Source organism: Manacus vitellinus, unplaced genomic scaffold (assembly GCF_001715985.3).
Source record: "Manacus vitellinus isolate BGI_N305 unplaced genomic scaffold, ASM171598v3 scaffold_21_pilon, whole genome shotgun sequence".
In the NCBI taxonomy this organism is placed as follows: domain Eukaryota; kingdom Metazoa; phylum Chordata; class Aves; order Passeriformes; family Pipridae; genus Manacus; species Manacus vitellinus.
The window spans coordinates 2,871,823-2,893,815 of NW_021939546.1; the positions used below are offsets into that span (position 1 = coordinate 2,871,823).

A 21,993-nucleotide genomic window follows, 5' to 3' on the forward strand; every position below is an offset into this window, starting at 1 on the left:
GCGCGGGGCCGGTTCTCCAGGTGTCTCTGCACCGGGATAGGCCACAGGAGGCAGCAGCCGGGATGAGTAATTAACGTGGTACTCAAAGCCTGGCTGTACATGTACGTGCTACTCCTGGTGTCAATGAAATTCGCTTTTAGAGAGCGTGAATATCTTCATTAAATATAGTTAAATACTTTTAATTGAATCTTCTTGTTGTATATTTTCCTGATCCTCCCCCCTCCCCATATTTATTCACTGATGTCTGGATTCTGAGGGAATACTTCATCCTGATTCAGTCTGGATTAATTTATCTCCTTGTGAGACTCGGAAGCAAGCAATATGCTAACCAACCTCAACAAGTGATTGGTTAATTAAAAAAAAAATAAAATCACAGTTTATCAGTTACTTATTGCCCATCCATGTTTGCAATTTACAGTGTCTTATGTTTGACTTATCGAGGGTTTTATGTTCCTTTAAAGTACAGTAAGGACTCTTAGGATTTCGATTTTGGTTTCTTAGTAGCTTTATGCTTATGTCATTTTTATTAAATGCTTTGTTTGGTTCTGTGAGACATGTTCAAGTTAGTACTTGCTTCTGTGGAACCACAGGGTAATACTGCAATAGCTGGCATCGGGTAGTTACACCAGAAAAGGACAAGAACTGCTGAAGTCAAACTATATATAACACAATCTGTATGTTAATCTGTGTCACTGACTGAACCCACAGCTGGAAGCCAGCTTGCAAGAACATCTTGGTCTGGGTAAGCTTGTCTTGAGGAGGATGTGGTGAGCCATATAAAACCATTGATACTGAGTAGGGTCACAAAAGATAGTGTGCTTTCCTGGGAAGATGATCTCCGAGAGAATATGGTCTCTTACTAAGTGTTACAGTTCCTGAAGATAGGAAGTGGCACTGCTGCTGAAGTGCTTAAGACAGATGCCTCTGCTTTCCCATGCCCAACACTGACTGCATGATGGGGCTTTAGATGATCAATAGAGTCACCTTCCATGGACAGACTTCCACCTCTTTCCTTTGCTCGTTATAGGGAGGACTCGAGCAACCAGTTTACACTTGTACACTGAAGTTATGCTGCAGGAGGAAATAGAGTTGTTTTGCTTTTGCTAGTCATCAGAATTGCAGTGGTCTGTGCAGCATGTTAGAGGTGTGCAAGGTGCTTCAGGTGTTTAGTCTAAAATATTGAACCAAAAGAAGGCACTTTGCTGAAGACAAAAAGCAGCCAGTAATGTTGATGAGAGTATGTACATTTAAGGATGAAAGCATGTGTGTTTTGGATGGCAGTAATCTGTCAATTTGTCAATAGTGGTGTTTAGTTACAAACCTTTTAAACTGTGAGTATATTCATGCTGTTGCTCTGACACTGCTTTTGCTCTATGTACAGAAAATATCAGCATCTGCAATATTTTGGAGTTGTGCCTCATGAATGCAAATAGTATGGAAATGTGGCAGTAGGGTGGTCAGTGAGAATAAGTATGTCTGTAGACAAAGATGCTGTTTGATATAATTTCTTTTCATTTTTAGTTGTTTACTGTTTTGAAATGTGCTAACCACAGACTTGATGTAATTAACATTTTCTATAATAGTCAGCTTATTTCTTAATATGCATTAGAACTCCTGAATTCACTCAAAGAACTAACGAAAAGGATAATTAGGTAACAGGTTTTTTAAATTTTTTTTACACTAGAAAAATCTCAGTAATGCAGTGGCAGCTTTAAGAACTCTTTGGCTAACCTGTATCAAAATCAAATCTGTAGGTTTCAACTACAGACTTCTGAATAAATGGAAGTGTTGGCTAATACAAGTTGGCTTTGTTTTTCAGGCTTTAGAAAGGATGCGTCCTTACCTGTGTGATAAAATCATAGCTGAGAGACACTTCGATTACCTGCGTTCAAAGAAAATACTCACTCGAGAGGACACTGAAGAAATTTCTGCTCGATCTTCCAGTAGGAAAAAAACTGGGAAGTTATTGGACTACTTAGCAGAAAACCCAAAGGGACTAGATGCTCTGATTGAATCTATCAGACGAGAAAGAACACAAAACTTCCTGTTACAAAAGATAACTGATGTAGTGTTGAAAGTCAAAAATGAAAAGCTTGAAGCTCTCAAAGGTAACAAGTTTATAATAATGTGTGTAAGACATAAGTTTTATTTTGAGGGTCTGCAAAATTAAAGTCTTCCTCTACTGTTTGGAACAACATGTTTGGAAATATCACCAGTTTGGGCTTAAGATCCTAGTGCATGTATCCTGGCTTTGCCTTTTTACTATCTGAACACATCGTAAATAATTAATTGCAAAACCACCCCCTATTGTGTTGTTATGGTGGATAAATCTGTCTTCACATTTCAGTTTTGCTTTTCAAAAATAGGTGGTTATTTTCCACCTTGCATTTCTCTTGCAGCTATTTGCTGCAGTGGCAGGTTGCTCCGGTTTTGTTAAACTTTGCACCTCAGCAGAAGATATGCCAGCAAATGCAACCTGAGGGGAGTTCCCCTGTATGTGTTCAGTGCCAAAGCTTAAAATTAGACACTGTAAATACGTGTGTGCATTGTTTCATGCAGGCACAGAGGTTTTGTTGACACACAAAGCTTGAAGTGACTACGTGTATTCATATTTTAAGGCAGAGGAAGAAAGTATAAGCTTTCTACACCAAAAGCTTTACTTCCCCTTCCACACTCAAAAGAGAAATAAAGAAGGAAGAAGTACGTTTTAACCCTAGAGATGAAGGGCCTGAAGTTTTCTCTGGCTTCAGGTAAAACAGCCTTCAAATGCTGTCCACTCTGGAGCCGAACCATGTAGCTGAAATTTTTAAAACTTTGAAGAACACAGAAAAATCAAACAAAAATTGGGCTGAAAGGCTAAAGTGACTTTCTGAAATGAACCTTAAATTACAGTGCATCTTTGACAAATACTAGCTGATACTGAGGTGCAGAGAAACCATTCACATCAGCCTAGATAACCTGCATGTTTGTTTTTTAATTTGTCATGAATATTGGATGTCACAGGGGAGATGAAGTGTTAAAAATACAGACAATTGATCTTTGACAACCTTACTGTTATATAAATCAGAGCACAGTTTTAAGAGGGCACTGTACTGTAATTAAATCCAGTTTCTGTCTTTTTATTTTAGGTCTAAGCTGCAGCACCTGTATGACCTCACTGTATGGAGGAACAAATAATCTTTCTAGATCATTTTCTGATGAATCAAATTTTTTTGATAAAACAAAAGACAAAGAGTCTACCCAGATACATCATCCAGAAGAAGATTATAGCACCGCCGCTTTTGTGTCCGCTGTCTCTCTTCATTCAATGAATTTACCAATTGCAGAGATGGGAAATTCACAGAGCACTGTTTTCTCAGCCACCCTCCCAGGGCCTGGAGACCCAGGTGCACCCCCTCTGCCCCCAGAGCTCCAGTCAGACCAGCAAGATCCATGTACTAGTTCAAGTGACAATTGCTTTTTGCCTTTAAGATCACGTTCCCTTCAACCACAGTGAATGTAGTGACGTTGGTATGTTCATCCAAATGGTACTGAAACTTTGTGTGATGTCTCATACAGCTTAAAAAGATGTTGTTTTGAAACTGTTAGCAAAATCAGAGGAAACAATATATAATCTATGCGTTTTCTGTTTTAAGTCTTATTTTGTAATTGTATGGCTCTGGAGCTGCTTGATTTTTTTTTTTCCATTTTGTTTTGGTTTTGTTTTGTTTTGTTTTCACTTAGGGAGCTCTTTTTCAAAATATCTTGGTACTATACCAGCAAAGGTTTGTTTTTTAAACCAATGTGTATAAGATTTCACATGTAGCTGCAGATATTTATGCTAGAATTATAGAACAAATGGGTTTTTTCTTCCTACAGAAACTAACAAGTCAACTTTTCTTAGTGTTTCTGTGATGGGTGAATTGGGAAAGATAGTTAGGAAAAGTAGTGAGTATGGAAAAACAAAAAATAACTTTCTAAACTAAAAGCTTAAGCTTACTTACCAAAAAGGTTAAACTCATTTACCAAGTTAAATGTTTCTCGGTAGGATGATTTCCTGCTCTCCATGTATGCGCATGCAGCTCCATTTGCTAAAAACCTTACAAATCTGGCCAAATCTGTAGCTGTGCTTATTTGCAAGGAGTCTCTTCATTGTCTGAACTTTGTCCTTCTGGTAAACCAAAAGGCACTGGATAGCAAAAATATACTTCTGCAAGTCTTGACATGTTATTCTTGTATATTAGTTTGAGATTCCTGATTCGAGATGCACTTTAAATATAAATTCTCATTAGTACTGGAAAAAGGATGTAAACTGCTGTAACAGCATCATGAGGGCTGTAGGAAAATGTTATTGTAGGATGCTTTTAAGGAGCAAAGCTTATATGTTTTGTCTCAGTAGGGAAAAGTGGAGGAGAAGTCCTGTAACAAGAAAGTATCCATACCTGAGGACTTCTGGAAATGTGGCACTTCAGATACCTCCTTTTCAAAGCAGACAGACAGGTTTACATTTCAAATTGTTTAGAGTCAAATGCATTTTAAACTGCTTCAACATGGGAAGGTTCTCATTTCTTGACACAGTGTAACAAACTGTATTCCTCTCACACTCTTGAGTTGTAATCTGCCTTTAATGCAGGTGGCCTATAATAATTTTAAAATTAGGTAAACTCTTACTTGGACGTGTGTACAGTTGTGTTCTGTGGTACTACACTTAAAAGTGATGGGATGTTTTCAGTATATCAAAGGGTAGGTTTGTATTTAAGGCCCTTATACTGTGCTATAGCCATATAATTCCATTTAAATTCACAACGAGGTAATATTCCTAAACTGCTCTCCTTTTATGGAGACAGGTCATCTGCAGGACCTCAATATGGTCTCTATAAATTGTTTTTCATTACTACTCTGGTTTTGGGAGTAGGTGAAAATAAACTGCAATATTCAACTACACTCCATACCGAGTATATGGAATAGCTTACATCTGATAATGATGTGTTTATAAGAATCCTTGTTTTTCTTGTATGCATCTACAGTCATAGACTGTCAGGATGGTGAAAGTGCTTTTCAGTGAAACTGCCTGGATTAGATGGCACTCTGGAAGTTAAGTGCCTAAATATGCAAGCAAAACTTTGCTCTCTAACACGAAATTAAGGGTAGGCTGAAATCCCTCTCTTCCATTAACTTGAACTGTAGTTGCACTTACTCGAGATGTCTAAAAAGTGATTCGTCTAAATGCCCACTGTAACAACTTGAAGAGCTGTGCTTAGGTTTGGGTCCCTTCCTGGATTGCTGTAAAGGGAGGAGAGCGAGCAAGCTTGGCCTTAACAAAGTGCCTCAGCTCAGGGTGGAGGCTGCCTTGCAGCTCTCACCTCACACTGGGGTGTGCCACCCACCCAGCATGCAGCCTGCAGGAAGCCTACCCTACAGGGACCACTCCCTGGGAAGCTACTGACCTGAGACCTTGAATGAATGTATTATCCTACCAAATGTTTATAGCGTGCATTTTGTAAAAATATTTTTATCACAACTTTTGGAATAAATTCTTTTGTACAGTTGCCTGTTTGCCTGCCTGCCTCTCTTGTTATTAAGATGTGCAGGTTGCAAGAGCAAGTGCCGGTAAGTGGATGTGTGGTTTTGGTTTTGTGTGTGCGGGAGGCTTTTGTTCTCCTTGTCTTGTTAGAGAGGTTTGTCTTTGGTGGAAAGACTGACTTAATGTGAAACGCCTGTGCCAGTAGGACTGCATTCAAGAGCAGTCTATAGGGCAAACATGCATATGAAATCAAGAACTCAGCTGCTTAAATAGTTTCTGTGGTTCATGTCTAGTATTACTAACCTGATTCTTGGGTTTTTTTCAAATTACTGCTCAGCTTCCTACAGGTGTGAGAAGTGTTGCCTCCAACCATGCATATATTGACTTCATTCTTAAATTAAGATTTTTATTTTTATTAATGGGGGGGAGAAACAAGAACTTTAAGTGCTGAGGAGCATGACTCGGAAAAGGAATTGCAAATGTTGCAGGGACTGTGGAGTTTCACTTCAGTGGTCGTTTTCATTGGACTTTGTGTGTAGGGCTTCTGTCAAAATAATGATCATGACCTTGATTATGAAATGTCAGCTGGACACAGTTTCAGTAGCTTTACAGTAAAGGACTTGATCATATTATAACCAAAACCTCTTGCTCAGACCTTATCCCGCTTCTGTGGTAGTATAAGTAATCTGAACATAGAATCATAGAATACACTGAGTTGGAAAGGACCCATCAGGATCGTTGAGCCCAACTCTTAGCGCTGTGCAGGACACTGCAAGAATCACACCATGTGCCTGATAGTGTCGTCCAAATATCTCTTGAACGCAGACAGGCTTGGTGCTGTGACCACTTCCCTGGGGAGCCTGTTCTGTGCCCGACCACCCTCTGGGTGAAAACCTTTTTCCTGATATCCAGCCTAAACCTCCCTCTACACAGCATCGTGCCATTTGAACCATGCCAGTAAGTATTTTAGCTGATACAGTAACTGATAAATATAGCTACATATATATATGTGTGTGTGTGTGAATGACAGGGGAGGTCTAATAGAAACTTTTTCCAACAAATTTCACAAATCTGTTGTGGTAAAGATACCCTGCTGGATAGACAGCGCTGGTCAGCGCTATGTCTGCCCTGGGTTAGCCCAGTGGCCGGACATTAAGGGAAAACGTGTTTTCCCTTTAGGCCTCCAGGTGTGAAAAGGTAGAAATTGGAGGTTGCTCGGCTTTGTGTCTGATTTTCGGTGTCTGTCTCGATCCCTCGGAGGAACGCACCCCGCGCTGTGGCGGGAGCCCTGCATCGCCCGGCGGGTCAGCTCTTCCCTCCTCCCGCTGGATCCCGTGCCGGTGCCCCGCCCGCGTTCGCCGCGACGGCGCGGCGGCGGTGCCGCTCCGGCGCGGCGGGCCCGGAACCCTCGGCGCGGCGCGCGGTTTCCGCGGGCGGTTGTGAGGCGCGGCCCCGCCATGGCGGCGCAGGGGGCAGGACCCGCTGGGCTATTTCGCGGCCTACCGGCAGTCCACAGCTACCGACTCTCGGCAGCCGACGAGCCCCACGCCCGACGAGCACGCCCTCGGGGGCGGCGCGCGCCCGCGGGCGGGCAGCCCGCGGGAGGCCGCGGCTCGCTGCCGCCCTAAATTGGATGAGCTCTTCGCCGGGTGTCGCAGCCGCCCGCCTTCTCTACAACCCGTCAACAAGGAGAATCGACCTCGGGACCGAGCCCGCGTCCTGCGCGCGCGCGCCCGAGGACGGGTGCGGGGGCCGCGGCGGCGGTCGAGGCGCCGGAAGGCGCGTCCCCGGCCCTCCCAGCGCAGCTGTGACGGCGCGCGCTCCTGGTTTCTCCCGCAGCCCCCCAGCGGAAGTTCAAGGCTGTTGAGGCAGCAACGCCGTGCCCGCCGAGACCTACAGCCCCGCCGAGAAGCGCGCCGCCACCGGCCGCCCGCCGTCGACCATGGCCATCAAGTGGTCCAACATCTACGCAAGACACCGGCGAACGACCGCCTCCCCCGGCCGGCCGGCAAGGCCAAGTTCCTGCCGGACGAGGAGCAGCGAGCCCTCGGATGCGGTGAGCCCTCGCGCCGTGGGGCGGCTGTGCCTGCACAGGCTGGGTGTGTTTCGAGAGCCGGGCTGGGCGGGCGGGTCCCTGAGTGGTCGGTGAGCGGAGCCCTCCCTACCCTGAGCCCGGAGGAAGCTCCGCAGGCCTGTCCTGCATCCCCTGCTGCTCAAGGACAGAGCGCTCTGCCTGCGGGGATGGTTGAACTGCACTGCCGGTGTTTCGACTTTCCTAGAGTCAATATAGAGCCCCCAGCAATCCCTCCGCTCCTGTCCCATTGCCATTAGCAGGGAAGGATTAAAAACTGTAGAGCTCTAGTTCTGTGAATGTAACAGGTTCAGTCATGGTGCTGCTAAAACGGTATGAGAGCTTCTTCAGGTGTTGCTGTGTTGACCTTGGGTGTAGATGTAGGTCAGATTATTTTTAGAGCGTTTGCAAAACTTGAGGTCCAAGAGGGGAATTAAATAGTATGTCCACGTGACAGATTACTGAAGAAAATATTTACTATCCCCTTCACTTTTAATCATGGTACGAGCTGCAATGGTAATCTAGGAAGTAAAGAAATATTTGACAGGTGGGAGGAATTTTTTTTTAATTGCTGGAGAAAGAGAATAACCAGCAACAACCAAGAGAACAAAACCAGAAGAAGAAATTCTGGGCTTTCAGAACACACAATAATGTTTTGGTTCACCAGTAAAGTTCTCAGCAAACCTTTTCCAAAGGAATGGGTTTTTTTGCTGTCTTGCTCTTTTTTTGCCATATGTCTTGCTCCATGTATTCTGTATGTTCATCCCATGCATTTCTCTTAGTCTTCATTTAAAGTAAGACTATAAATGGTTAATTAACCTTGACATTATTTCCTGCTTCTAAAATGTCCTTTTCTAACTTTTCTTATTATCTATTCAAATAATAAGTTTTTTAGAATAGTACTGTACAATGGTATAAAGCCTCTTCTTAAGTTATCGTTAGTGGTCTATGGTAGTAATAACAAATAACCATTCTTGTTCTGTCCACACACTGTCTGTATTCCAAAAATGAGGATATTATCAGTTAATACTACTGTGTCTTTTTTCCAGGCCTCTCAAGTGTGGTTAAGTCAGTTTTTCTGAGACAAGGATGGTGTTTAAGACAAAATACTGGCTTTGCTGACTTTGATTAACTCTGTCTTTTATTTAAAGATGGTGAAAAAGATGATGAACCAGCTTCTGCTAAGAAACGTAAAGTAGACTCTGGAGAACAGGCGAAGAAGAAGAAGAAGAAGGTATAAGCAGGGTGTGATGGATTTAGACATAATGAAAATTTCAGTGAACTTGGATTCCTCTGCTGGAATGGGAAACAAATACATGTTTACTGAATTTCTCTCTCCTGTTGGGTAGGGAATTTTATTTCTGTAGTATGCTTGCCTTTTGGAAAGCACAAAATTAAATGGACAGTGTTGTGATAGAAACTTGTTTACCAAACAACATTTAAACCTGTTTATTTAAAAGGAGGATTTAAAAGAGGGATCCATTGCTATGGATACTTGTGCTCATGCAGGTTAGAGGGCTTCATAATATTTTGTTTATCAAGAAACCTGGTAACATGAGTTTTTCTGGACTGATTTTTCCATTGTGTCAAAACCTTTTATAAAGGAGTATATACTAAAGATTTTTTTAGGTACTGTTCTGTGATATGTTTGCATATTGTTGTTTTTAAATGTATGTCTAGACTGCAAATAGATCACTGGAATAAAACCACATTTGAAAACATCTGCAGTATAAATATTGCATTGCACGCATGGTGAATAGGAGGGATGAATTCTGTACTATATGCCACTCAGGGATGTATGACTCAACAGATTCCTTAGGGGTTTTTTTGTTTAAATAAATATACAACTACAATCTGGAAAAAAATGGACCTAATAATGGAGTTTAATATTTTATAATTATTTTGATATTATGGGATCTGCATCAGTGAATCATGAGACTGATGCCGGAAGGCTTGAAGCATTTAATGTATTCTTCTTGAAATAGAAAATAGAATCTAGATATTTATGTGGATGAAAATTATAACAAAGCTGTGGTGGTTTTTATTGCCAAATTGTATTTATTTCAGTACAAACAGTTGGTAATATTCTAAAAGTACTAGTCAATGTCTGTTGCATTTGTGACATCCTGCTCCATGGAGTTTTGAGTCTGTGTATGAAAAGGTACCAGCTGGCACTGGATTGAAGGAAGGGTTGCTCTAGGTTTCTTTTCATATAAAGATTTTGTGCCTTAGGAAGTCTGCAGTGAGATAAGGGCCTACTAATAGAAGTTTATGAAATTAAATTTTAATGTAAACATTTGTGCTTTTTCCTTCTGTCTTGGACTACCTTTTCTTTGGCTGAACAGACTTTGTATGCATATGTGCTAGTATGATGTTAATATTTTTTAAGTGATTTTTAAAAAATCTTTTGAACATCAGTATATAGAAAAATGTATTCCTTTTTAGTGAATATGTGAAATTATCAACAAGTTATGCCATTCTAGCCTTGGCAGTGTGCTGATGCTTTCTCTGGATCCTTGTCTGCCTGCAGAGTCTGCAACTGCTCCTTGCCAATTTCACGGGCTATCGGGCCAAAGCTGTGATGTATTCCACCCCTTCTGTGCTCTTAGTCTGGAAACCATTCAAAAAATGGTACTTGTACACAGCTGAGGGTTCCCCATGCACAAACCCAAATATCGGACACTGTCCTAGCAAGCTCCAGGATGAGGGATGCTGTCATGACAAAGCTTATGGAGTGCCAGCTCCGTGTAGGGTTTCTCAAAATACTCCATCCGCAGTTGCGATGCTGGGCTAGAGCAGGGACTAGGCTGGCAGGGAGCAGGGCAAGGCTGGCCTCCGGGTTGGAAGGGGAAAAAGCCTCTCACACCCTTAGTGATGATGACGCTGCAAAGTTCCAGCAGGGATAAAGACCTCTTTGCCACAGTCAAATACGACTGCTTGCTGAAATGGAGCTTTTACTAGGTGGGCAGCCAGTGTAGCAGGACAGTTCAGGAACTCTGGACGTCTGCATCTTGTTGAGTTGAGAGATAATGATAAATGATACATGACCATACGTCACTTTGTCTAGAATGCTAATGTAAATTCTCCTTCACTACAGTAATAGCATGTGAAACTTCCACTAAAAACTGCCACGTAAATCAGAGCGGTTCTCTAATAGGAACAGCTGTCTCCATGCAGGCACTGAAGCCTTACATCATCCACTTCAGGATGCAGAGTGTCACAAGCTATTCAGATAGCTGGTCTCTAGATCCTGGTCGTCTGAGATCAAATGGTTTCTGTGAGATTTGTTTACAAAGAAATGAAGGATGTTTTACTTGAAGTGCTGAATGGGAAGCCTCTGAAAGAAAAGGCTCACTCTAATTTGGTTTCTCCTTTTTTAACAGGGATGTGTTTATACTGTAGCTGTCCCAGAGAACTGAGGGTAGGGAATGGCAGCAAGCTCCTGTTCAGATATGAAAGTCAGATGTTCAGTCAGTTTCCCAGAGGGTTGGTTTGTGTCCAGGCAGTGAATTGCAGATTATAGCATGTCTAGCAAGACACTTTTTGAGAAATCTGCCTCTGCTATCCTGTAGGTACAGAATTTATTCCAGGTTTATGTTGGATGAATGGTACCATTTCTTGTCATTTGAAGGATTTTACATGAAATAATCCATAATATTTAATGGAGTGCTCAGTTATCAAGTGTTAAAATACTTCCATTTGCTAGAGAAGTGCTCCTTGAGCATTACAGCTGAAGGTTAATGTCACCAGCTCTGGAAATAAGATGCATTCCCATGAATGGTATGACCAAGGAGGCCTTTGTGTTGTTTGCTCTGGTATTCTACAGGGCAGCTCAGGAAGTTACCATGCCAATCACTTCTTTTGTTTTCAGATCATATGATATCCAGAGTATCCAGTTGTCTTAAGTAAACACCATCTGATACTCAGTTTCCAAGGAGAAAACCAGTGTGGCTAATCTGGGATTAATCTGGGAATGATTAGTTGTATTATTTACAGGTTGATGAAATCTTCATTGTAATCAGTGACCTTGGCAGCTTCCCTATTCAGGAGAAATGGCACAAACAACTACGCTGCTTCTTCTGAAGTAAGACATCTAAAACAAAGCTGTGAGAGCCTGTCTGAAGCTTAGTTATCTGGGTGGATTGGTTCTGCAACTGGAAGTTGGGTTTGGTAGAGATGCTTCAGTGCATCATCTTCAGGAGAAGATGAGAGAAGGGGTTGTGCTGCAGCTTCTGATGCAACTCAAAAGATTTCAAGAAATAGACTTGTAGGTTTTCTTCGGGTCTGGGCATCTAACAATGAAAATTTGTCTACTCTGTGCATCAGGATCTGTGAAGCGTGTGAGTGAACAGCAACTAAACTTAGACTGATAGTGCAGATGTTCAAAAAGTGTCTAACTATAGGACAGTTTATCCTGGATTGTCTTTCAAGAGAAAACAGTGAAAGTGAGCATATATTCCCACAAACAAATGGGGAAGATTGCCTCTGAAAATTAGTCCTCTATTAACTCATCATTCTACTGTTTTTATGATTAATCAAATCTAATTATGATCATAGTGTGTAACAGGAAAAAAGATAGTAAAAAATGCATATAGGTTTGATTTGAGGAAATTCTCCTAAAAATTTGTCAAAATTGGAAAAATGGTGTCTGGAAGGCAATTAGTTTGCAGTGAGCACATTGTTTTGCTTCCAGATGCTGGCACAATAGCAGCTGTGTTACTTGGCTTTCCAAGAAAGACAGGATGATCTGGGAAAGAATAATTCACATCAGTATAGAAGCACATCTCTTGAGGATAATGGCTTTTATGGCAGGCAGCGCTTCCTCCCAGAAATGCTAATGGGGAAGCTGTGGCAAGGCATCCCTCTGTTACACTGCTATTACTGACACTGGTGAAACACTGATTCATTTACAAATGGCTTGTGTCTTAAAAGCATGGAAGATGATCACAGCTGAAGTGTGTGTTCTTGAAGGATAAATGGTTGTACCGCTTGAAAGGGACCCCGGCAATGGTTACAGCGATGCAGCATTTCCATTTCGAGAGGTGTTGTTTAAGGACACCTGCAATTACTTGTTAGACTGGGAAAATCTGAAAGTTTGGTTTCTAAATAGCTGGAAAAATCACAGCAACCATCAGGCCTGGGCAAAGCATGGTGGTACCGGTGTCCTACGGAGGTGAGCTTGTTGACAGGTGAGTTGCTCTACAGCAACTGAGTGGAAATGGCTGTCCAGGCATGCTCAGGAGGAGATGCTGACTCCTCTCTGTAATTCACAGGGGGGCAAATGTTACAGGGGAAAACGCTCTCAAAAACACTAGCATAGGATGTGTTTAGGAAACCCTTGAGCAAATGGAGGCACCTTGCTAAGAAATCTGATTCCATTACTGCCAAAGGCGTTTTCTGGATGCCTTGACTGAGGTGAAGTTTAACAAATGATGCGGCAAGAGGCAGCAATTAGCTGGGCAGTCAGCAGTTGTCTCAAAATATCACCACTGAAACAAAAGCAGGATTTCTGTAGAGCAAAATGTTGGCAAAATACAGAAAACTGCTGAAAGGAAATACAGTGTTTTCATTGCACAGGAGGCTTCCCGTGGGATACTGGAATCTCAGGGAATAGTTCTGTTCCTCAGACAAACCCGCTGGTAGCAGTGGACTGCTTTCTGAAAGTTTATAAGTCATATAATTAGGAACCAAGAAATAGCAGGAATAACAGAGGGATAGAGATTCCATTGAGCCAGTTCTTCATGTTGAGAGTATCACAGACCAAAAGGAACAACATCATCTTCAGAGGAGTCCACAGAATTTGTGTTGCTGTTAGAAATGTGCAAAGATCCGTTGGGCCTGGAAGGCAGAGTTGCACCAGAGATTGGAATGGGTTTGTGCTGCTGGTTCCTTTGAACTGTTTTCTTCAGGGCACTTATGAAGAAAGCAGGAATTTTCAGGGATGCCAGGACCTGTGGAGCTGGATTGACGGAAGAATGCAATGAATTCAATGAATGGAGATAAACATTTTTGGTCCTTATCAAATAATTTTATCAGGGCTCTTCATTTAGAAGATGAAGTGGTCTTCATCTTTAGAATGCTTTACTCTTGGTAGCTCAAAAGATAAATCACATATTTGCCTTGCTGTAGCTGTGAGCAGCAACGCCAGAAGTCTGGTTTTTGTTGTCTTCTAACAAGGTGAACTTATTCTTTGGATCGAACACTGATGTCCCATCCCTTACCATAACTTCTCCTACCACATATTTCTTGATGCAGATGGACTGATATGAAAACAAATACAGGATTAACACAGGGTAACCCCAGGAAAGTGTAATGGGGAATTAAACCACAGAACTTCTCAGGAGAGGATTAACACACTCTCCTCAAACCAAGGTATCAAACAAACAACACCCTGCCAGCAGCAGGGTCCCAGCAAAAGTCACTGGAGAGTCTCTGTTGGGAGCAGAACATGGTCCAGTTTTGTAAGAGATATTTTAAGGAACCAGCCCAGGTAATTTAAGCCCAGGTGAGACTAATTTAACTGATTTTGTAGAAAAGATCACAACTACTTAATAAAGACCTAAAGAAGAATTTTACCAAAAAAAATGTTTCTCTGTTCTAGGCTTCCAGTCTAGAACAAGTGTCACTTTCTGTTGTAATCTCTTTTTTAGGACTGAGAAAATTGTATTTTGTGAGATTAAGAGTTTATATATTGTCTGAAATATTTCAAAGGGTTGTATTATTTAATGTAGTTGTAAGGTTGGCAATGGCAAGGGCTTGTTTAAAACATACTGTTTTAATAGTTAGGAATACTGTGTTTTGTACAAGGTTTGCTTGTTCTCACAGGAATCTTTGTGAGTGCCTCTTAGATACTTGTAAAAAAGCTGTATCTCTCTGACAGTTAAATAAGCCCCATCGCCATGATCTTTGGCATAGTAATGAAGTACTGCTTACACATTGCAAACTTATTTTTTTCAAAGTATCTATATAAAGCAACCCACAGACATATAAGACAACACAGAGTTATATGCTATAGAATTATTGCATTAATATTAATAGATTCATTGCATTATTTCCCCACAGAAGCACAACTGACATCTCAAACTGGTAACATGAAAGTAAGGGGAATCCATGTCATGAAGTGATTTCAGTGCTGATGAAACGGGGAGACTTGCCTGATACAGACTGTATGTGTCTAAATCCGGGGCTCTTTGAATGCTTCAGAGCCAGTGACAAATGAACTCTAGTCTGACCTTGTGAGGATCCCAGGTGTGTATCATCCCCTGCCCTGGCTGGGGATCCCCTATTTCCCTGCCTATTCTCATCCTTCTTGGGACAGCTGTTGAGTCAGAAAAGTATCACATAGCTGGCAGGAAGATGCACTGTCCAATTGGCAGAATCACCCACCAGACCTCTGGGCAAACAGGCCCTGTGATCAATAATTTGTCTCTTGAATCCCCTGTTTGCTGGTTTTCCAGCCATGCTGCTCCAGCAGAGAGCGCTTTTGTTACCTGCTGGCACAGTGCCTGTTGAATCTGCAGCTCTGCTCTACACCACAGACCCCAATTCACTTCTAGTTTACTTTCTAATAACTAATTTGGTCTCTTGAAACAGTACACATCTACTTTGTTTGCTTTCCTGATATCTTGCTCTAGACAAAGGCATTTTAAACAACTTTTAAACACTGTAAATTTCACATGATTTTTGAATGCTGTGTAGAGTTACCATAATCCTTCCTCTTTAAAAAAAATAATTCTTACATTGATCATAATGAAAAAACTTATTTGGCACACAATTTTAGTCAAATGGGTTTGTCTTCAACAAAGCAGTGAAAATCAATATGAAAATAAGGAATGGTTAAATGTCATACTAATATTTCAGACAATTTCTGAGTTTCAAACTTTCTAACTTAGTAGAGAAAAGCCCAAGGAAAAGGGTTTTATCAGCTTGAAAAAGTTATAGTTGGTTTAAATTTAAGAATACTCCAGAAAAACCCTTACTTCTGTAAAATAAGAAAGTGAGGAAGAATTGGCTTTGAAAAGTTGCATTTATCTAATTTTACCATGGACTCCTAACCTTCTTTCATAGAAGGTTACAAAAATAAGGCAGGAATGTGCCTTCCCCAAGGTGACCCAGCCCATTGGCTGCCCCAGGCCAGCTGGGCCCGCACCATTCCTGTCAGACCTCTTGGCTTTAAAACAGTGCTGGAGGGGAAGATAGAGATGCAACCGGCACCACCAGCCCTTCTGCCAGTGCTGACAACTTATTGCACTAGTGAATCAGTATAAATCAGCAAAAACATGCAGTTGAACAAGAGAGCTTGTAACTTTTTTCTCCATTTTGTGGAAGCATGTAACCCACTAATGCAGTTCTATCATTTGTAGTTTTGTGTTCATAGAGAACAAGGACTCTGCTTGTGTGTCAGCACAGGTGTACATGGCTCGGGATGATGTATTCCTGGTCATGTGATTTACCTCAGGTTTTGCCTTGATTCTTTTGTTTTGACATAGCCGAGGGAAAAAGAAAACAACTTTAATGTCATTTTAAAAACCCAAACTAATTCTAAGCTAAATGGCAGAATTATAGCAAAAGACATAATTTCTGAGAGCAGTTTGTTTGGTCACAAAACCTGCTCCAGTGCACTGCATCCAAGTTTCCTTGGAGCAGACTTATACTGAGGATTGTGTTGCTGCTGTACTAGGGTAACTCTGGACAGGATTTAGCAGTCAGGCCCTGCAGCTCACTCAGAAGTTAAATTAGCCCTTAAAGCCAACTTTTTTCTCATGACTATGCAGAAGGAATGAAAAGAAACTACCATTATACTTGAGAGAAGCAATGGGGGGCCTTGAGATGGAACTGACCCACTGTATGTGTTTAGGCTTTTAATTAAAAGACCTCATTTAATTTTTCACAGGCTTTTGGCAACTTATGAAGCTGAAAGATAATGGTCTTATTCACTTGGAAAATACTGTGATTTGCTTAAAGGGCAAATGTTTCCAGGGGCTGGATATGCCCCATGGTAGGTGGAAGCTTCACTTGATGCTTCTTTGGCTATAGCACAACAGTAGTGCTGGGGGTTACACAATTGTCTTCATTGATTGATCTGAAATGCAGAGTTTAGGAAATAATGTGAAGGGGCTTAAATGAATCAGTTATTTTATATTGGGAATATTTGGTAGACCCTGATTTTTGCTTTTCCTTCTCATGCTGCAAAAGTCTCTTAGATTTTAATAGCATTCTGCAGAAATTAACCTGAAAAAGTGTCACATTTAATAATAGCACTAATTCCTGAGCAACTCTACAGGATTTTTGGTCAGAACTGTGTTTATATCCCACATTGTGCATACACACTTGAGCATTAAGAACCAGCAATACTAGTGGTTGGGGAATTTGCTTTCTTGGCACTCGAGAGTAAATAATCCATTTTAGGTGGTCAGTCCATCTTGAGCATTTGTTTGGTTTTCTCAATTATACTGTATATGGCTTTTGTTTGCTAAATTAGTAGATCTGTTTTCATAAGAATAAGCAGGTTTACTGACTCCCCTGGTTAATGCTATAGGGTTTTTGGGAAGCTATATGTGATCGGTTCTATTTCTGATATCATGCTGAAAGATTGTCTTTAATCTGTGGCTACGTTTGCATTCATAAGTCATTTGGCACAATAGGAGAGTGCCTGTAAGGTGAACTAGTCCATGCTGTGGGCTAGCTCAGCGTTGCTCCCACAGGAGCAATGCTCAGCAGCAGTCCAAGTGCATTAAATGCACTCCTAGAGTGCATCATCTGGTTTGAGTTTCATATGAAAGGAATCCAGCTGGTGCACTCTGAAAACTAATGCAGAGTCTGCCAGGCTGATAGGGAGAGTCACTTCAAAAGCTGCCTCCTGATCCAAACCAAAATACTTGTGCAGGCACACCCTGCCCAAGTGAGGGGCCCTGCATGCACAGCACCTCAGCCTCCCTCCCAAAATACACCTTGCTGGGAAAAACACAATGGATTCGATGTTTCTGCTCTTGGTAGCACACCAGTATTGCCTTCTAAAGTCAGCTTTTTCCTCACCTTAGACTGGTTTTTTTCCTATTAATTGATTCACTGGTTCTTATATTAAGTGCAAAGGGTGGTGGAGAATGAGAGTGAGAGTAAATTGCAGCACTGATCATTTCTTATCCGTTCCCAGACTGGTAACGTTTCTCCTTAGAGATGCTGCAAGATCCATTCCTGCAAGAAGCTACACATGTGTATGAAGTTCTGCTATGCATGAATCCCACTACAGGCACTGGAAAGTCTGCTGTGCATGAGCTAATTGCACATGTGAATTTACAGTGCTGGGGTCCTTTGTTTCTCAATGGAAGCCTTGCCGTGCACCTAACAGCAGAGTAAGGAAATGGATTTGTATTTTTTTACTCTTAGAAAAAATGAATTCCTTTCCCTCCTATGCTTTCTTCACAGGAAAACTTAACTGAATTTAGCAAGCTTAGAGAAGCATTTTTTCATTTTAATATAGATGTCTTAAAAGATTAATTTCTCCCTGAAGACATTTGAGCAAGGTGGAGAGAGAGATTGATCATTTCCAGATGTTCTTTGCTGACAGGCAAAGAAAAATTCTGCTTCAGGTTAACATTTGTGAATGTGTTTAAAGAATATACATTTTGTATGCAAATTGCCAGGGAGAGCACAAGCCAGTGCAACAGGGGCTGAGATGCCCAGATTTGCAGCGTCACAGCTGCTTTAATAAGGTGGGGCTTGTCCCTGCTGACTGGCCTAAAAGCCTTGGGAGTGTCTCTCACTGTATCTCCTGTGGACAGGCAGGGGGACTTGGATGTGCTTTTCAGACAGAAACACCAAGGCCACGTGCAGTGTGCTTTGAGGGAGACAGTTGACTCTGCAGTGCTTGCTGAATCAGACATATTAAACTACATAATTCACTGTTTCTTTGATGTTTTGGGTAGTTTCTAATGGGGTTCCTTAACATTGCACACTAAGTGCTGGCAAGACTTGGCACACTGAACAAGTAGTTTGGGGTTTCTGGGAAGTACCTCGAGTCAGAGAAGCAGAGGGAGCTGGTGTCTTACATGTTACCTGAGCAGAGAGTCAGTCTGATGGAGCAATAGTGCACTGGCGTCCTGCTCACTATGTTGTCCGACTTCCCACAGGGCACAAGCAGCACTCCAGGGTCAGACCTGCAGTTGCTGCTGCTTATGCCCCTGCACAAGCAATTGATGCTCACTCTCATACTGGCAGTTTCTGCATGGGAGTGGAAAGGCAACGTGTCTCAGCTGATTTCAAGTAGACAGGAAAGGCCACAAAGGCTTCTGTGCTTTCTCTAGTAGGCACTCACAGTAAGGCCACTCTTCAGGTGAGATCTGTTATAGAAGTGGGAGCTATTGAAACTATTCAAAACTCCCTGGCAGTAGTGTCCAATGACTACAACAGGAGGACTTCTTAATGGTGAAAGATGAGCATCAACCAGTTCTGTAGGAGACTCTGGTTCCTAGGAAGAGCAGATTCTTCTTCAGTTGGTTTTGATCTCTAAGGCAACAGCAGCCATGGCACTGAGCATGGGAAGTAACGGAGCTCATGCCAGTCAGCAGCAAAGGAAATGCCTCCTTGGGAAGCAATCTTTCCTAACATCCGTCTGTAACAACTGTTGTCCTTCTCAAATGATGTGTGGAACCAGAAACGCCACTGGAGACCAGGACGCCTTTGTGAGTCACAAGCTGGTTTTCACTGGGTGGGCAGAGGAGGGGGGGCAGTCAGCAGAACCAGCCCTGCATGTTGCCTCCTTGTGCACACTGAATCCTGGAGGAATGGGTTTCCATCGGAATGAGCAGTAAACCTATGTTAGAGGTTGCTGACTGCTAAGACTGTTTTAAGTAACTGGCAGACAAAAAGACTGATAAACTCATTTTACTATCTAGAGAGGGCTCTGCCCCTGGGCATGGCAAAGCTCAAGGCCCTGGGAGCATTACGGGCAAAGCCCTTCCAAGGCCCAAGGAAGAGGTGTGTGAGGACCACAGCGGATGTGAGGTCTAGGATGGTAAAGTCTCGCTTCAGGAAGTTAATCTTCTGTGAAGCTGTGCCATGGCACTTGTCCCAAACTCCTGCAGTAAGCTCAGCTGTGACAGAGTAAGTGAGGGTAAGGAAGTGATAAGGGGGAGACAGGAGGTAAAACTGGGGGGTCATCATTCTCTGGGGTTCTTCAGGTAAAGCAGGTAAATACCTAAGGGTCTTCATTAAGCCCATATGTTGTTTAGAAAGGAAAACAGGTAGAGTGCTGTCTGTCACACACATGTACAAGGTGCCAGCTCAGAAAGGCTGCAAACTGTTATTGGGATCTCAGCACATAATTTAGCCTGGGATAACTGATGAACTATATGCATGATTAGAATGTGCTGTTTGGGGATACATCTTCCAAAGGGATGCTAAAATTGGCACATTTACAATTTGACCTGATTTTACTTTGTTGCCGGTTGTAAGGGTAGAAGCCACTAAACAGTTAAAACCTGTTTTGTTGTATTTGGTTGGGTTTTATTTTGAGAAGGAGTGGGATAATTTTAGTTCTTCAGACCTAAAAATTAGATCAAAATCCTGGCAACTGTACAAGATAAATGAGCAACCTTGCAATAAAAGGGTTTTTGTCACCTTGGAAACACAGTTTGAAAAAACCACTTGGAGTAATTTTAGTTTCAGACTTCCCCCTGCCCTTGTCCCTCCCATGAAAATTCTGTTTTTACACTCAGTGTATCCGGTTTAGCTGTGTTTCGTTCATATATAGACAACAGGGGAATTTGCCAGACAAAAGTGGAAGAATACTGAAAATCATCTTGCACATGATGTTTCAGAGCAGAAACTGGTGTTTGGAAACATACAAAGTTAAACTCATTCAAAAATAGATTTTTAAAAAAATCTGTCATTTTAGATCTCACAGTTCAATGTAAAAAAAACCCAGAAGCTTAACTTTACATAATTGGTTTTTTACATACTGCTGAGTCTTGTTATTCTGGAGAAGCATATGGCATTTAGGAAACAAATTTTAGCAATAAGAAGGAAGGTTGAGGGATTAAACAAGTAAAAATATACATTGAGAAATTGATTTAATCTATTAAATATACATGGTCTTTCAGAATCCCCACCACTGTAATATCTATGTGAAATTTGTTGCATTAAAATGCTGTGGGTCTTTGTTGTGGACATTACATAGATTATATTGTGGCATGGCTGGAAACTCGAGTAATTAGAGAAGAGATTAGGATAAAGTAGTGCTTCTATCCACTAAAGAATGTAAATATTTTGAATAGTTTCAATAGCTCCCACTTCTATAACAGATCTCACCTGAAGAGTGGCCTTACTGTGAGTGCCTACTAGAGAAAGCACAGAAGACTTTGTGGCCTTTCCTGTCTACTTGAAATCAGCTGAGACACATTGCCTTTCCACTCCCATGCAGAAAACATTTTGAATTGGAAAGTAAATTGATTTTCAATTTTTTGAAAGACTAAAATGCATTTAAAGATATATTTTTTTGTTCAGGTAATATTCCTGGAAGCTCAGAGGAACTCCTGCAGGACTGGCTCATGGTCCCTGTACCAGAGCCTGGTGTCACCTGTGCCACCAGCTGGGCAGTCTGTTAGACTGGGCAGGAAGAGATGCCACCAAGGACTATGTGCCATAGTTTGTGCAGCCACTGAAGACTAGCAGGACATCACACCAATACATCCCATGAGGCATGATGAGATAGAATAGCTGACTAATATTTGGGTTAAATATTTGGAAATTCTTCCTGACCACATGACTGGTGAGGCTGTTGGAATAATAGAAGGACCATACCATATAACTTGAGGTATTTAAACCAAGGTTCATTTGAATATGAGCAAATGGAGGAGACGTGTGATTAAGGGAGCACGAATGAGAATCTATCTTTTCACCTCCATTTTCTTATGTTCTGTTCTGTCTCCCAGGAGTGACTGAATGTTGTGATAGACATTAATAATTCAAAGAAGCTTGACCATGCCACCTTCACGTCAGCTGCTGTCCTTTTGTCATTCCTTGTTATGACAGAAGTGGGTGAGTGCTGGAAACAAGCTGTCAGCAGATGGTAGGCAGCAACTCTGGCAAGTTTGCAAATGAGGTACTTTCCCTGCTGCAGCCAGCAGGATCAACTATTAATCTCCTTGCTACACTGCTCTTTACAAGTCAAGAAAGCTCATCAGGTCAAAACATGTAGTCCATACTGGCTGCATGGAAAACTTTTTTCTCTGATGAAACACAGTTTTATTGATAGGTGAACTCCAGGACATGGAAAAAAACCTCCATGATTCCTTACCATTAACTTCTCTGATTGCTCCATTTGAAGCTCACACAATGGAGAGAAAGAAGATAATATTGCACATGAAATTCCACAGATCTCTCAGCAACCTCAGTTGATATCCCATGTTTCTCTGGCTTT

General features: G+C 41.8%; 2 protein-coding genes across 2 annotated transcripts; both read left to right on the forward strand.

Moving 5' to 3' along the window:
- The first annotated feature begins 15 nt into the window (after positions 1 to 15).
- On the forward strand, positions 16 to 5,525 carry BCL10 (BCL10 immune signaling adaptor). Its single transcript, XM_008921920.3, has 3 exons — positions 16 to 101; positions 1,820 to 2,108; positions 3,129 to 5,525. The coding sequence occupies exons 2-3, from the start codon at positions 1,832 to 1,834 to the stop codon at positions 3,494 to 3,496; spliced, it is 645 nt and encodes a 214-aa protein (XP_008920168.1). The 5' UTR covers positions 16 to 101; positions 1,820 to 1,831; the 3' UTR covers positions 3,497 to 5,525.
- Positions 5,526 to 5,562: 37 nt separating this feature from the next.
- Positions 5,563 to 21,421, forward strand: LOC108639566. The gene is given in 9 exon segments (XM_018071992.2): positions 5,563 to 5,589; positions 6,683 to 6,942; positions 6,973 to 7,060; positions 7,063 to 7,108; positions 7,162 to 7,282; positions 7,376 to 7,481; positions 7,484 to 7,559; positions 8,726 to 8,808; positions 21,078 to 21,421. Coding segments are annotated over 9 exon segments (972 nt in total). The 3' UTR covers positions 21,243 to 21,421.
- The last annotated feature ends 572 nt before the right edge of the window (positions 21,422 to 21,993 follow it).